The sequence below is a fragment of the Solanum verrucosum genome, unplaced genomic scaffold (assembly GCF_900185275.1).
Source record: "Solanum verrucosum unplaced genomic scaffold, falcon-dt-bn FXZP01000009.1, whole genome shotgun sequence".
NCBI lineage: Eukaryota > Viridiplantae > Streptophyta > Magnoliopsida > Solanales > Solanaceae > Solanum > Solanum verrucosum.
The window spans coordinates 81,607-95,668 of record NW_026020231.1 but is presented as its reverse complement, the minus strand read 5'-3'; the positions used below and the strand labels follow the sequence as shown (position 1 = coordinate 95,668).

The window sequence follows — 14,062 nt, the reverse complement described above, 5'->3', positions numbered from 1 at the left end:
TTCCTGGAAAGAAGCGAAAGCACATCTGAAGAGGAATGCAGAAAATGACACAGAAGACATATGAGATTAAGTTCAGGGTAAAGCAGTCGGACTGTGAACCATTGTCACTCGTTAGGCTTCCCAATATAATTGATTTGTAGGAGCTCCAGCCCTCTCTACTTCCACTGTTGTGTAGTTCTGTGGATAACTTGAATACCAAACAACCTTCCATCCCTCGTTCAATCTGATATACCGTGAAACTCATACAATTGAAAAATCCATCATGTCTAGAGAGGTTAACTTTCTGCTGTATCTTATGCATGAGACCTCATATCAAAAGCAAACCCTTCCGTTGGCTGGTATAGTAGATTCCAAATCATTAAAAGATAAAAACGAAAGGAAGCTGACACTTGAGATAAACAAGATAGGAACCTCAGACTTTTAATCTGCCCTGTAAAGTTAAAACCTAAAAGCACAACAGCCTTAAAGATTACACTCTGCTACGAACATTCTTTACAGGTATGAGTGCTCTTTCCCGGAACTGACTACTATGAGTAGTCATCATAAAAATTCTTCTTCTAAAAGTATAAAAATCAGAAGCAGCCTATAAAAAATGGATCTCTCAGTCATAAATTTCAGAAATGGCCTTCAATTATGATTGGCAGTCGCAACAAGTTCGTAACTTCATCATATGCCAATTTAAGTCTCAGAAACAGATTCATGGAACCAAACACTAAACTCTAGCTTTTCACCAAGAAAAGCTGCTGCTTCCTCATTCTCTCGAACATATGCGTGGTGTTAACTGTTAGCAATAATGCCTTCTAGGAGAGCACTATCCAAAGTTCATTTAATTTAATCAGAACTTCCAAAATCTGTGGGTGTAGCTTATCAGCAACGCGAAACTCGTGAACAACACCATTCACCTCAATCCAGCTACATCCAATGTCTGATTGAGTCTTTCTCTGACCCATTGCATTCCTCACTTCAGAAACTTTCTCCCAGTTGCCTAGAGATGCATACATATTAGAGAGAAGTACCTCACTTCCACTGGGTCCATCAGAGTTAAGCTGCTTTATAAAATCTATAATGCTGTTACCAAGGAAAATATTACGATGGATTCTACAGGCACTGAGCAACGCCCTCCATATGACTATATCAGGTTTTATGTGCATGTTCTTTACAACTCCAAGTGCCTTTTCCAAGTATCCAGCACGGCCAAGTAAATCAACATAACAGCCATAGTGCTCAATCTGAGGTTTAAGTCTCCATAAGTTCTCCATGTTATAGAAGATTGAAGAACCCTCTTCCACCAGACCTGAATGGCTACAGGCATTAAGCACCCCTATAATAGTTACTTCATTTGGATTAACATTTTCATTCAACATCCTGTTAAACACGGTTAAGGCTTGCTCACCAAGCCCATGATATGATAACGCTGATATCATACTAGTGAAGTTGTGTACATCAGGTCTTGGAATTCTATTGAAAATCAATCTTGCTATGTCTATTCTCCCACATTTTGCATACATGTCAATAAGAGCAGTACATATATTTGAACTGTCACGAATTTCATTCCTCTTAATATAAGCATGAATCCAATTTCCCTGTTCTAAGGCCCCAAGATTAGCACAAGCAGACAGAGCACACACAAGAACAGCTTCATTAGGCCTTACCTTATCCTCAACAGAGCCTAACATTTCATTCAAATACAGAAGTACCTCCATATACCTTCCGTTTCCAGCAAAACCCGATATAATAACAGCCCAAGAAACATCGTTTCGCACTGGCATCTTATAAAAGATTTCACAAGCTTGATACATCTCACCATTATTTGCATACCCACATATCAAACTAGTCCAAGAGAACACATCTCTTTCAGTTATTCTATCAAACACTTTGTATGCATCATCTGTAATCTTGAATACCGAATACATATTAATCAACGAATTGCCCACATATAAGTTTGATTCAAGCCCATTTCTCACCACCAACCCATGAACAATTTTTCCATGTACAATTGATTTTTGATGGGCACATGACGTAACAATAAAAGTGAACGTGTACTCGTCCGGAAAAACCCGAATGCGGTGGTCTAAATTCAAGAGTTGGCGAAAAAGACAGAAACTTTCTGAAGAATTTTGGAGTTTGCAGTATACTCTGATCATCAGATTCCATATTAGAATCGGGGGTGAAGGCAGAGGATAGTGAAGAAACAGAAATCTTGCTGAGGTAACTTCCTTGATATGCAGATAACAGTGAATCAGAGAATTAACTAAAGAAGCAGTTGATGAGAGTTCCTGGGTGAGTATTTGGGCATGTATTTGCTTCAGTTGAGATTTAGGTGGGCGTTGGTGTAGCAATTTAGACAATTCTTTTCGAGTAATGTGAATTTTGTCTTGAAAGACGGCGGGAAAAGTGGCTGTTGAAGAACAACAGATTCGACATTTGGGCTTAATAACAGTCAAGTGTTTGGCTTTACGCCATGAAAGAAAGCGCATTTGAAGTTTCACAAAAGAAACTGGAAATCAATTGGGAGTCTCAGCTCTAAATATTCAGTGTCTGCACTAAATCTTTTTTCTTTTTCTTTTTTCAAATTTACAAAATCTCCAATCTCCAAAATTGAGTTTGTATGTATAGGTTTGGGTTACATTTAGACCTAACGGGGATGCAATATTATGACCAGATAGTTTGATACGTTATTTCGGATTTCGATTTTTGGGTCAGGTTGACAAATAAGTTACTACTATAATGTATCTTTTTAAATTTGAACAGGTTGAGCGAGTTCCTAAAAAATAGATTGATTTTGTGGTATGTATTCATTACTTCGTTTTGATTTTAAGCTTTTTGAGTCCGCCTCCCATGGCTCAACACTTAAAGGATCATGGCTAGTTAGCCATGACCCTAAAATACAGAGAAGAGTAAAACAGAGTTCAATGGCTAAGCCTTTTTTCTCTGTTACCTTTTAAGGAACATAATGTGGATTAGCAACTGAGCATAAGTAGTTGAAAGAAAATGCAATAAAGGAAACTGAAAAAATTGAATTTTCTTAGTTTATGAGCCAAGGAAAGTAGACCTTTCCCTGATAAAAAGCCACTCCAATTTCCAGACAACCACAAGAGCAATCACATTATACAAACTTTAGGCAAAACTATTTGATTTATCAAGTAAAACACACACCAAGATAAAAAGAAAAATGAAGTAAAACTTTGTTGACTCTCTCATGAAAATATCACATATAGGCATTGTAAATAACCCCTCTTGTATATATATATATGTTTGACCTCTGCACCTGATTCAGGCCAGAAAGCCGACTCTCGATGTTGTTGTATAGCAAAATCACACGAAAATGAAAGCTTTTATGGAAGGACCTCATGCTTTTCCATTTTCAGTCACCCCTTTAATCTTCTCATGGTCTTCCATGTGGCTGAAGTTACCTCGCTGCTTGAAGAGTTGCGTATGATGGTGCCTACAATAGAGCTTATGATCATGCGCCACATAATTCGATGGACTGATTACACAACCCCCGTGGCTACATTTGAAACAAGGCCTGTGGTACGAAGTGCCATCAACAGCCACCTGTGAAATAGCAGTAACTATGTAAGTATCTACATAGACCTTCCTCGTTTTCCACTAATTGCTATTACATAAAAAAGAGTATGTCACTACCTTTTCCAGGGGGTAGACAGTTTTCTTGCACGCAACACATTTGTCTTGTGTTCCACCAAACAAAGCTGAAACTTTGTTGGTTGCTTGTGCCTGAGAAAATCGATAACACAACACAAGTTAGATCAACATGTAAAAAGAACAGAGTGGTGAATGCTTAAGGGATCATGATGATCTTGACAATAGAAATCAATCAAATATGGAATACCTTATCAAGAGATCTTTCCTTGACTGTTCTTGGACCCCCTGCAAACAATATAACGAGTAAGTGAAAACAAACTTCAAAGGAATTAAAAATGACATAAGAAATATCGACTTGGAAGCTCCAGTAACCTTCAAAACTCTTGTTCAGGCTTCCAGTCATTTTGAATAGTTGATCAAAGTGAGGTCTGCAGTATAAAACTCCTTCATAGGAATTGTAGTTACCTAACTGCACAAGTTCAAAAATGACAAGGAAATTCAGACCAAGATATCTTTTTTATGGATCAACGAAAAAAGACATGGACGTGATGATAAAGCTACATGAGAATGTAGTTGACATCATACAATTAGTCGACCTAAACTACATGACAATTAGGCGTACATTGTTTATGTGGAACACTAAATATAGTAGCACAAATCACAGAAAGCTGCTAAGAAGCATTTTCTAGTAATGAAGTTGTAAGTGATATAAATATGTTATGGTCCTTCCAAACTGGAGGAAGATGAGCCAGGAGTACCATTCTTCCGGTAGAATGGACCATTACTGGTAAGCAGAGCTACGATTTTAACACAAACCAGGAGTGATACTGGGACAGTTTGCCAATTAGTTGTTGATTTGAGAATAAGCTGCAAACAGGCTGCTTTAACTACTCAACCAGAGAGTGAAGGCCAAAGTTTTGTAGATTAAACGTCTGAGTTTTTGTTTTAATAGATTCAAAGAAATGCCAACACTTGAGCAATCGAAGAATTAATCAAAATTCATAAGTGAAAAAATCTTGGTTCATCCTTCGTACTATCTTTTCAAAAATAAAATGGATCTTCAGTTTTAACTAATAGTAAGAGAATCAGTATCATTACACTACCATCCGTCTATTGGTGTATAGAGTGGTGGAATCGAACTTTTCACTAAAGGACCTCAAAATATGAAGAAGTAAATCCATAAAGAAGTCAAGTGGATTCAACATCGTTTAGGATGAATCCCTTGTACCCAGTACCCACGTGGCTCTGCCCATGGGTGCATCGTGCATATATATAAGTTAAAACTATGTATAATGAACCATTACTCCATAGAATCCCTTAAGGGTCCATATATAATGCATTCATCACTATGGCCGACACAAGAAGACAGAAATAAAAGATGAGAGGATCCTCTGTAGATCACTTCATCTTTATCAAATAAACCTATCTAGATTCAAATGGAAAAATCAATTCAACCATAGTACATGAACAGAATTCTCCATTATATTCGATCTTAAACAAGCATAAACATGCACTTTTTAACAAAACCAAAATAAAATCCGGATAAAATTATAGTTGATCATAGATGATCTGAATTAGTCCATATAAAAGAGGATTTAGAAATGAAGTATTATGACCTTAAGAGTACCCTTGCAATGATTACATCTGAAACAAGCCTTGTGATATACCCTGCTGTCAGCCTTAAGTTGATCCACCAAGTAGACAGTTTTCTCACAGGCCTTACACTTCTGTGTTGTCCCTCCAAAAGTTGCCATTCCTTTTTTTCTCTGCAGAAAGATCAATCGATCGATTCAATAAAGAATAAAGAGATGCAAACAGTCTCTAATTAAGTCTTCGAAGTTGAAAATTTGGGTAATTTAGAGGTCAGAGAACAAGTGCGGGCGTGTTGAAGTAGTAGCAGCGGACAAGCCTTTTCAAATATTGGCTGTCCACATTGTGGGCTCTAATTAATGCTAATTAAAATTTCTTGTTTGCTCATTTGTAGTGGAATTTGACCAAACACGCGTCTATTGTTAATAGGGGGATTCTGCCTTTCGACCCCTAACTAAAGTTTACAGTTAACTATATCGCTGCATTTACTACTCACTATGAAAATTTTTATAGTGGGTGAGACATACCACGTCATACTTTTTAGGGATATATAGCTCGATATGTATGATTCAGTCGTAACAAATATTAATATTAATACATAATATACGCTCAGACGTTTTAATCTTAATACAAATAAGTCATCTATGAACATTTTTCTCCTTCGTTTGCTTAGATTAAAAAGTGGATACTTGAATTTGGGAGTTATACATTTTGCCAGCTGCCGATGGAACCGTTGCACCTTAAAGTTTGTCGCTCTTTGAAGGATAAGCCTTTCTCTTTACTTATGATTTATTGCAGCAGGTCAAACCGTCCAACTATTGACACATCATGTGAAAATCAAAATTGTTCAATTACTTTGTATTTACGATTTAAATTCGATTCACAAATCATAAGATGATTAATTATGTTACTGAAAATATTTAGAAATAATTCAAGGAGAAAATGAAAGTTTTCATATAAGTTTTACGTCTTTTTAATATATATTTTTCTTGTTAATCTTATTAAATTGGACAAGACAGACATGCAAGCCGAGAAATACAGCTCATTCTCAATCATTTTTTGCAAAACAAAAATTCCACTTTTACTTTCTTTTTATTGCATATACTTTACTTTTTTGTTTTTGATATTCATATTTTGTTTCATTCATCAAATAAAGCGAGGAGTCGTTGAATTAATGATTGTTTTATGGGATATCCCGGCAATGAATGAGACTTTCTCTTTATTTATTTTTTCTTTTCTTCTTTCTACATTTTCTCATTATTTATGTTTAATTATATATTTTCTTCCTTATCAATTAAAGAAATAACAAGAAGACACCACATTGGACAACTAATAATTCTCTTATTAAATATCTATTGTTGAATTGATTCTATCTTTAAAATAACTATAAGAAATATATAATCATTTTATTCTAGGAAGAATGGAGCCATAATAACATAATCATAAAGTTTGTCAAACCGGACAATTTAACCCCCCAATATGCACCAAATTTTAAAATTAAAAAAAAAAATGAAATGATTTTATTACATAATCTATGTTAGGTTAAAAATATATACAAAATTTCAAATCTTATACTGATAATTAAAAAACACTTTTCTAGCTAATCTCGAATTAGATAGATATTGATAATCAAATAAGTAAAAAAAGAAAATGAATGTTATGTATTAACTCACGGAAAGGAATCTCGAACCATTAGCCAAAAATAATTGTTATAATTATTTATTTAATATAACCTCATAAATTTAAAATTAATTAAAGTTAATATAGCACATACATACACCAAGTGGGAGTACGTACGATTATTCTTCCATCATTCCAGCCATGTAATATACCTAATTAAAGTAGCCATTCAGGTTAGGTAATGTGCATTAGTCCTTTTAAATACTAATGTGTTTAAATGTGGGACACAAGAGGATGCATTCTTGTACTATATTAAATTTTGATCTGAAAATAAAATACAACTGAAACTTGGAAGTACGTTATAGTAAATATGAACCTAGGGAAGTACATCAAAACTAATAAAAATCAAAAGTGATTTGTTTAAAACAAAACTAATTGAGATAACTAACCATAAGAACTTGTACATAATAATATACCAAATCATTCTATGTATACTAAACAATGGCTTCAATATTATGACAATTTATCTATGCCATAATGCATAGCAGTTTTAATTAAGGAGAATCATATATTATTAAAAGTGGGAACAATCTAAGTCAAAAAGTTGAATTACGAAAACACCCCTTACCTATTAATTAATTTTCTTAAAATCATTTAAAAAAAATATTTTTTCCATTTAAAATCAACTTCATAACTACACCTCTTCATTTTCTTAACTTATCATCATATTATCATCAATACATAATAAATAATAATATTTTTTTAAAATTAAAAGTGGAAAACTCCAAAATTTAAAATTGGATTGCCATTTTACCCCTATACTAAATAAAAAAGTTATAAATATTTTATTAATTAAATATTAAATAGTAATTATAAATTAATTTGTCATTTTTCCTTCACATAAAAAAAAGAGAAATAAATCTTCTATTAAATTAGTAAATAGTAAGTACTATATATAAATGGAACCAAAATATTTAAAAAATTGAATTATCAAAATGTCCATAAAATATTGAATGACATTTATATCTTTCAATCAATTATTATTCCTACAATAATACTATTGTACAAGAATATAAATATACACTTAGTTCAATGCATTAGACTATTGAATATATATACACGAAAATATCCATTAATATTTTATCATTTATTTAACTCCTATTTATATTATATATTTTTTTTGCTAAAAAGTAAGTCTAACTTCTAATAAATATAAATAATAATATAGCAAATGAATGAACTAGATAAATCAAAAGACATGGATTATGTGTATTCAATTTCTGTAAATGTTTTATTTTTCGATTCCTAATGCAAAAAGTAAAACATCTTTTTGTAGTAATAAACATATGGAGAATTTGAAAAGTTGCTTGGTATATTCAATGTGAAGTAAATTCTTTTGATCAATTCAATACAATACAATATATTTATTTACTAAATGTTATATATTGTGTATATATAGAGAAAAATCACAAGACAACTATCCCAATTCATCAAATTATTAGATTATCAATCCTACTTTGTGTAGGCAACACTTTCTCATATTTATTTTGTGCTTGTGTCTCTCTTTTCTACTTGTGTTTATGTTCTCTATTTTTACTATTCACATTATAAGTTATTGTCTTTAATTTGACTTATTCATATATGTTTTTTTGATTAGTTGAAAGTTCATCTTAATTACTTGGGTAGGTAAACGTGTGTATCATAGTTATTTCACCTCTTGCAACATAGAAATTTGTCATGCAAATATCAAATCAGGTAAGATTACTTTTTTTTTTAATTATAACTTCTTGGGGTATCATGAAATTGTATCTTCTTGTTTGTGTAAATTTTGGTTAGGAATCAATTTACATAATTTAACTAATATTTTTTGTTAAATTCATAGATGATAGAACAAATAATTTTGAATTAGGCAAAGAATACATGTACTATAATAATTATGATTTATATACACCGATTAGATATTTTAGCTATTATTATTTTTATCACTAATAATAACTATATTTTGTTGGTGTACACCACAAAATTGACAATGATCCACTAGCTATCATAAGAAAGGTATATGTTGATCGAATTTATGTGCAATTTTTACAAAACACAATTCATATTTGACAACAACTTCTTGATCTATATGTGATTATAAAAAGGTGGAGGCTACAATTTCTTAGAAAGAAGGCAAAAAAAATTAGAACATGATATATTTTGAGCCAATAAGAGACATTTAAATTATGTGTTGTGACATATTAAAAAAAATTGTTATCAAGTTGAATACTTGATATATTAAAATTGTTTGAATATTACTTTTGAAATTCATTTGATAGCAATATTTCAGCATGATGTATCTTGTACTGATAATAATCTTGATTGAATAGGTTCACCATTCATTGGTTTGAGCTTGTATATTTTCTCTTCAATTATTATTATCGCACAATGATCATCTACTAGCCATCTTAAGGAGGACATAGATTGATCAAATTTCGATATAATTTTTGCAAAACACTACTCTCATTCGACAACAACTTCTTAATACGTATGCAAATGTGAAAAGGTGAAGACTACAAAGGACAAAAAGAATATGAAAAACTTAAGATAGAAATATTTTGAAATCACACTTGACATTTATATTATGAGTTATGACATATTAAATAAAAGAAACTTTTATCAAATTGAATACTTGATATATTATAATAAGAATTGCATAATTAAAGTTATTGATTTGAGCTTGTATATCTCTCTTCAATTTTTGTGCAACTCATCACACACTTTTTATAATATTTTCAAAGTTCTTGTACTTAATTACCATGAGATACACAGCAACATACATGTTTAAGTATATATATATATATCGTTATAACAATTCCACACAACGTAACATGGAACACACGTGCAATGCATGTGCCCAACACTAGTAATTCAAAAGGCATAGATCTATGTAAATGCAACTTCAGTGCGATTTTTGAAAAAGTTGAAGCCAATGGAGTAAAATACATAAATGGAAACAAAAAAACAAGAAGATTTCATTCTCAGCTGTTTTTTTAAAAAAAATAATCACCACACAATCCACATCGCATGTGAATTATAAAAATGATCTTAAAAGTGAGTGACAACATCTACAAGTTTAAGAAAGTTTCTTTAGGATGGCTCTGTCCTAGCTAGACCGAGTAACAACTACTTATTATGGAAGACTCAGGCACACTTCCCTATACTTCTCCTAAGTGACATCAAAATAATTTTTCAGTTGATTCGAAAGCAGCAATAGATGAGATTGAATCAGACAGAAGGTTCAAAACATATTTTTCCACATGAATGATAGTTTTGAGTTTTGATCGTGAAAATTTTGCTCAAGAGATGAATCGAAAAAAATTAATTTAAGACCATTCCCAGGACCCCGCAAAAGAAATTAGGAAACAAAGTAAAAAGAGGAGCCATATGCATGAAATAAAAAATTCCAGAACCATTTGTTTTCATGATCATAACCCCCCCCCCCCCCCCCCCCCACACACACCCATCCCCCGGCCAAAAAAAAAAAATTGGAAACAAAGTAAAGAGAGGAGCCATAGCCCATATGTATGTATTGGGCCTTTTCCATCGTACTGGATTGAAGCTCTTAATTGATGTGAACCCATATAAGCCCAAACATTTTTTCTTTGGGATTTTGACACAAATAAAATAGTCATAATACATAAACATGACTCTTACTTGACTTTAGCGGACAACAATGCCCTCCAACTTTGATTGTGCACAAGTAGACACTTAAACTTGTATAAAATTGAACAAGTAGACACATTTGTCCTACATGGCATAATACACATAGGAAGTCATGTAGGACATAAAATAGTCATGTATGTAGGATGAATGTGTCCATTTGTTCAATTTTATACAAGTTTAAGTGCCTAGTTGTGCACACCTAAAGTAATAGGTCATAATCGACAGCTGACGCCAACTTAAAAGTCATGTTTATATATAGTATTAAGAGCTAATTACATTTTATCTTTGCTCATTTCCAAATTACAAAAATCCATTGAATTTTGTGGAATCCGGATACATCCCAAAACGTCCCGACACATCGCTTCTTTGTTTGAATACATCACCCAATATCCCGATATATCGTGTATGTCCTGATACATCGCATAGAGTGATGTATCTGACTGATACATCGCACAAAGTGATATATGCGACCGATATATCGCGTAAAGTGATGTATCCGAAAAATTGATACATCGCATAAAATGATGTATCCGATCGATACATCGCTTAAAGTAATGTATCCGAGAATAGAAGAGAGTAAAATTTTTTGTAATTTTTTCAAATGATAAGAATTTTAAAGAATATGATAAACTAAATTGAGTATTTTAGATAATTTTTCCTTTCTTTTGAATTTGATGTATGACATGGGAGAGATGGAGCGTAACCACTTATATTAATGGATGACCAATCAAACATTACTGATCAAAACTTATATAAAATATATTGTATTATTTAAAACTTATTCGATTAAAAATAATATACTTTTTTTTTATATTTATTAAATACTCAACGAAATTTTAAATTATATGTATATTATTTTCACGAAGGTGATGAAAAACAACATGATTTTAGTGAAGATGGAACAGCCACGTAGGTGTGGCCGTTAACATGAACAAAAATAGACTCAGTTCCTTCTCCTTCATCACTTTTCTTCATTACCAAAATATGCAAATGGCTTTCAGAGTAGCATCGTCTCCTGTTGTCAGACGATCCAATATCTCTCTCTTATCACTTCCTGCTTATCTCACTACCAAATTCTCCTCTTCTTCTAAATTTCTTCCCAATCCAAACCCTTCTCTGCTCAATCAAAATGGTAAAAACTTTTCATCAATCAATTTCTCTTTGCTTAATTCTCTACATGATCATAATGATGAAACTTTGGTTAATTTTCATTACTGTTTTTAAAATCCCCAGGACCAAGATATTCTATTAGGGCAATTAGTGGAACAACTGTGGCACCCAACAAGGATATTAATGAAGAGAAATCTCCTGAAAACTGGAAAATTAAGATGCTTTACGATGGAGAGTGTCCCCTATGCATGCGCGAGGTATATATATTCCCTCTCTCCGTCCTGTGACACTTATGTTTTTCGAGATTCAAACTATGTAAAGTTTGAGAAAAATTGGCAAGTATAATTTTTGAATATATAAATTTTATTTTTAGAATATTACAACATATAATCTCCAAAGATTAGTCAAATTGACTCTCGAGAAGGGAAAAGTGTCGTGAAAATTGGGAGTAGTATATAGAATCATATCAATTTGTCAGCTTTCTCCCTGTTTCTGTTTTGTGTACAGTTTTTCTATATTATAATGGATGATCAATAGTAGTCCCACTTAGCCTCTAGTGTGACTTGAACCCTCAATCTACTTGTTGATGGTGGAGGTGTTCAGCCACTTGAGTAGATTGATGGTGGAGGTGTTCAGCAGCTTCAGCAGTCCTCACTTGTCGATGCTGCTCTATTATGAAGACGATTTAATTTTTTCAGGTTGACATGCTAAGAGAGAGGAATAAAAGTTATGGAACAATTAAATTTCTTGACATAAGTTCAGATGAATACCGCCCAGAGGAGAATGAAGGCCTTGATTATGAGACGGTATGATCCTTAATTATCTAACAAGTACCTAACCTGAATTGCTCGAGCTCGCTTCTGTTTTCTTACTTTTCATGAAGTAATGACTCTAGCCTATATGCCACCATTTTTTTAGGTTATGGGAAGAATACATGCTATACTATCAGATGGAACTGTGGTCACAGATGTTGAGGTGTGCCATAATATTTGATACTTGTAATTTTCTCCTTCATATTTGAAATTTCACAATTTTTTCTTCTCTTTTGTAACTGATTTAGGTGTTTAGACGGCTGTATGAAGCAGTTGGTTTAGGATGGGTGTATGCCATTACAAAATATGAACCTGTAAGTCCTCTTTAATTCTAGATTTAATAAGTTGTGTCACACCAGTTGACATGTTCTCATGAAAGCTTGTGATTTGCAGATTGCAACTATTGCTGATACTGTGTATGGAGTCTGGGCAAAATATCGTCTTCAAGTAACAGGTTAAATCCCATTTCATCGTATCTTCCAAATAACCCTTATAAAAAAGATTTGGAGACAAAGAGCAGATGGATCTAGCTCATGTTGAATCCTTAATTTCCTATCTAGTTCACATGCATACACAAATTATAGACATCTATTTTAGTATATCACAGCCTTCAATCATTTAGAAATGTTCAGTACAGTAGTATTTTGTTTCAGTTTCTTTAAGCAGTTTACATTCTATCTTGTCAAGCCATCATGGTGCACTTCAGAAAGCCATCCAATATATACTAATGGCATATAGTCTTAAAAACAATTTCCTGAAGCTGTATTTCTTGTTACAGGTCGACCATCTTTAGAAGAAGTTCTGAAGGCACGAAGGAAGAAGGTGGGCTCTACAATGTCCCTTTAAGCTAAGTTTTGTGGTTGTCACTGTTCATACATTTTTGAAGGATTGCGTATATGCATAATCATCAAGAAAGCCCCCTATCGTTGTCCCTGCCAGTCAATGTATTTATCACACGAGTACCTTTCTCAGCATTTCAATTGATGTGCAGGTTGCATTCATACAAGCTTCAGATCCATGATCAGTAGTGTTTGAACCTATAGATACATTCAGTTTCTTTCTCCTGTTGGTGTTGAAGAAAGTTCCAGTTTAGATTTTTGAATCTCATGCATGACACATGGAAACTGTATGCATAATATAACATTTCCTACTGAGATTATATTCTTTTCCATTTCTGTCAGAAATCAAACCTGATATAGATCCTTCAACACATAAAGCATAACAAGGAGCATTTGTTTTCGTGTTTTGATACATAGGATAGTCTACAGACTACTAAAATCTCACCTTTGTTGTTTCTTGCATAAAGGAGGAAATGTGTAAGGACAGCAAGGCTTGCAAAATGTAGGAGTTCCTGAATGCTGGAGCCAGCAGGTGTTCATTAATGGAGTCAGATCTACTTCTACGCTCTTGCTGAGGCTAATATGGTGTACAAATGCAGAAGACCTTACAGTTGCTCTAGTCTTTTTAGCAATTACTATAGAATTATATACAGAGCAGTTGTTTTGAATTGCTCTACGTATCTAAAGAATATAGCATATACTAGAGTATACAGAATCGACAATGTACTAAAATACATTTTGTTTCTCTAAACTGATTCAATAAATGGGATTTAACACAAAAAA

General features: G+C 32.9%; 3 protein-coding genes across 3 annotated transcripts; 1 reads left to right on the top strand and 2 right to left on the bottom strand.

Annotated features, from left to right (window-relative positions):
* Positions 1-490: 490 nt before the first annotated feature.
* Positions 491-2,529, bottom strand: LOC125832365 (pentatricopeptide repeat-containing protein At2g20540-like). Its single transcript, XM_049511509.1, has one exon. The coding sequence runs from the start codon at positions 2,475-2,477 to the stop codon at positions 801-803; it is 1,677 nt and encodes a 558-aa protein (XP_049367466.1). The 5' UTR covers positions 2,478-2,529; the 3' UTR covers positions 491-800.
* A 534-nt stretch (positions 2,530-3,063) lies between these two features.
* On the bottom strand, positions 3,064-5,531 carry LOC125832559 (LIM domain-containing protein WLIM1-like). The gene is made up of 5 exons (XM_049511740.1): positions 5,220-5,531; positions 3,976-4,072; positions 3,851-3,888; positions 3,646-3,735; positions 3,064-3,555 (listed from the first exon to the last, which is right to left on the bottom strand). Exons 1-5 carry the CDS (start codon positions 5,355-5,357, stop codon positions 3,349-3,351), a joined length of 570 nt encoding a protein of 189 aa, XP_049367697.1. The 5' UTR covers positions 5,358-5,531; the 3' UTR covers positions 3,064-3,348.
* Positions 5,532-11,485: 5,954 nt separating this feature from the next.
* Positions 11,486-14,062, top strand: LOC125832183 (uncharacterized protein At5g50100, chloroplastic). The gene is made up of 8 exons (XM_049511332.1): positions 11,486-11,650; positions 11,752-11,885; positions 12,327-12,434; positions 12,547-12,603; positions 12,689-12,754; positions 12,834-12,894; positions 13,219-13,262; positions 13,747-14,062. Exons 1-8 carry the CDS (start codon positions 11,503-11,505, stop codon positions 13,783-13,785), a joined length of 657 nt encoding a protein of 218 aa, XP_049367289.1. The 5' UTR covers positions 11,486-11,502; the 3' UTR covers positions 13,786-14,062.

Bases quoted from the DNA above. Each gene is read 5' to 3' on its own strand.
- LOC125832365 (XM_049511509.1), bottom strand. From the start codon at position 2,477: ATGCGCTTTCTTTCATGGCGTAAAGCCAAACACTTGACTGTTATTAAG.
- LOC125832559 (XM_049511740.1), bottom strand. From the start codon at position 5,357: ATGGCAACTTTTGGAGGGACAACACAGAAGTGTAAGGCCTGTGAGAAA. The intron at 4,073-5,219 runs GTCATAATACTT...GAACTTGTGCAG, and splicing joins ATTGCAAGGGTACTCTTAAG to TTAGGTAACTACAATTCCTA. The intron at 3,556-3,645 runs GTAGTGACATAC...GCTATTTCACAG, and splicing joins CTGTCTACCCCCTGGAAAAG to GTGGCTGTTGATGGCACTTC.
- LOC125832183 (XM_049511332.1), top strand. From the start codon at position 11,503: ATGCAAATGGCTTTCAGAGTAGCATCGTCTCCTGTTGTCAGACGATCC. The intron at 11,651-11,751 runs GTAAAAACTTTT...TAAAATCCCCAG, and splicing joins TTCTCTGCTCAATCAAAATG to GACCAAGATATTCTATTAGG. The intron at 11,886-12,326 runs GTATATATATTC...TAATTTTTTCAG, and splicing joins GTCCCCTATGCATGCGCGAG to GTTGACATGCTAAGAGAGAG.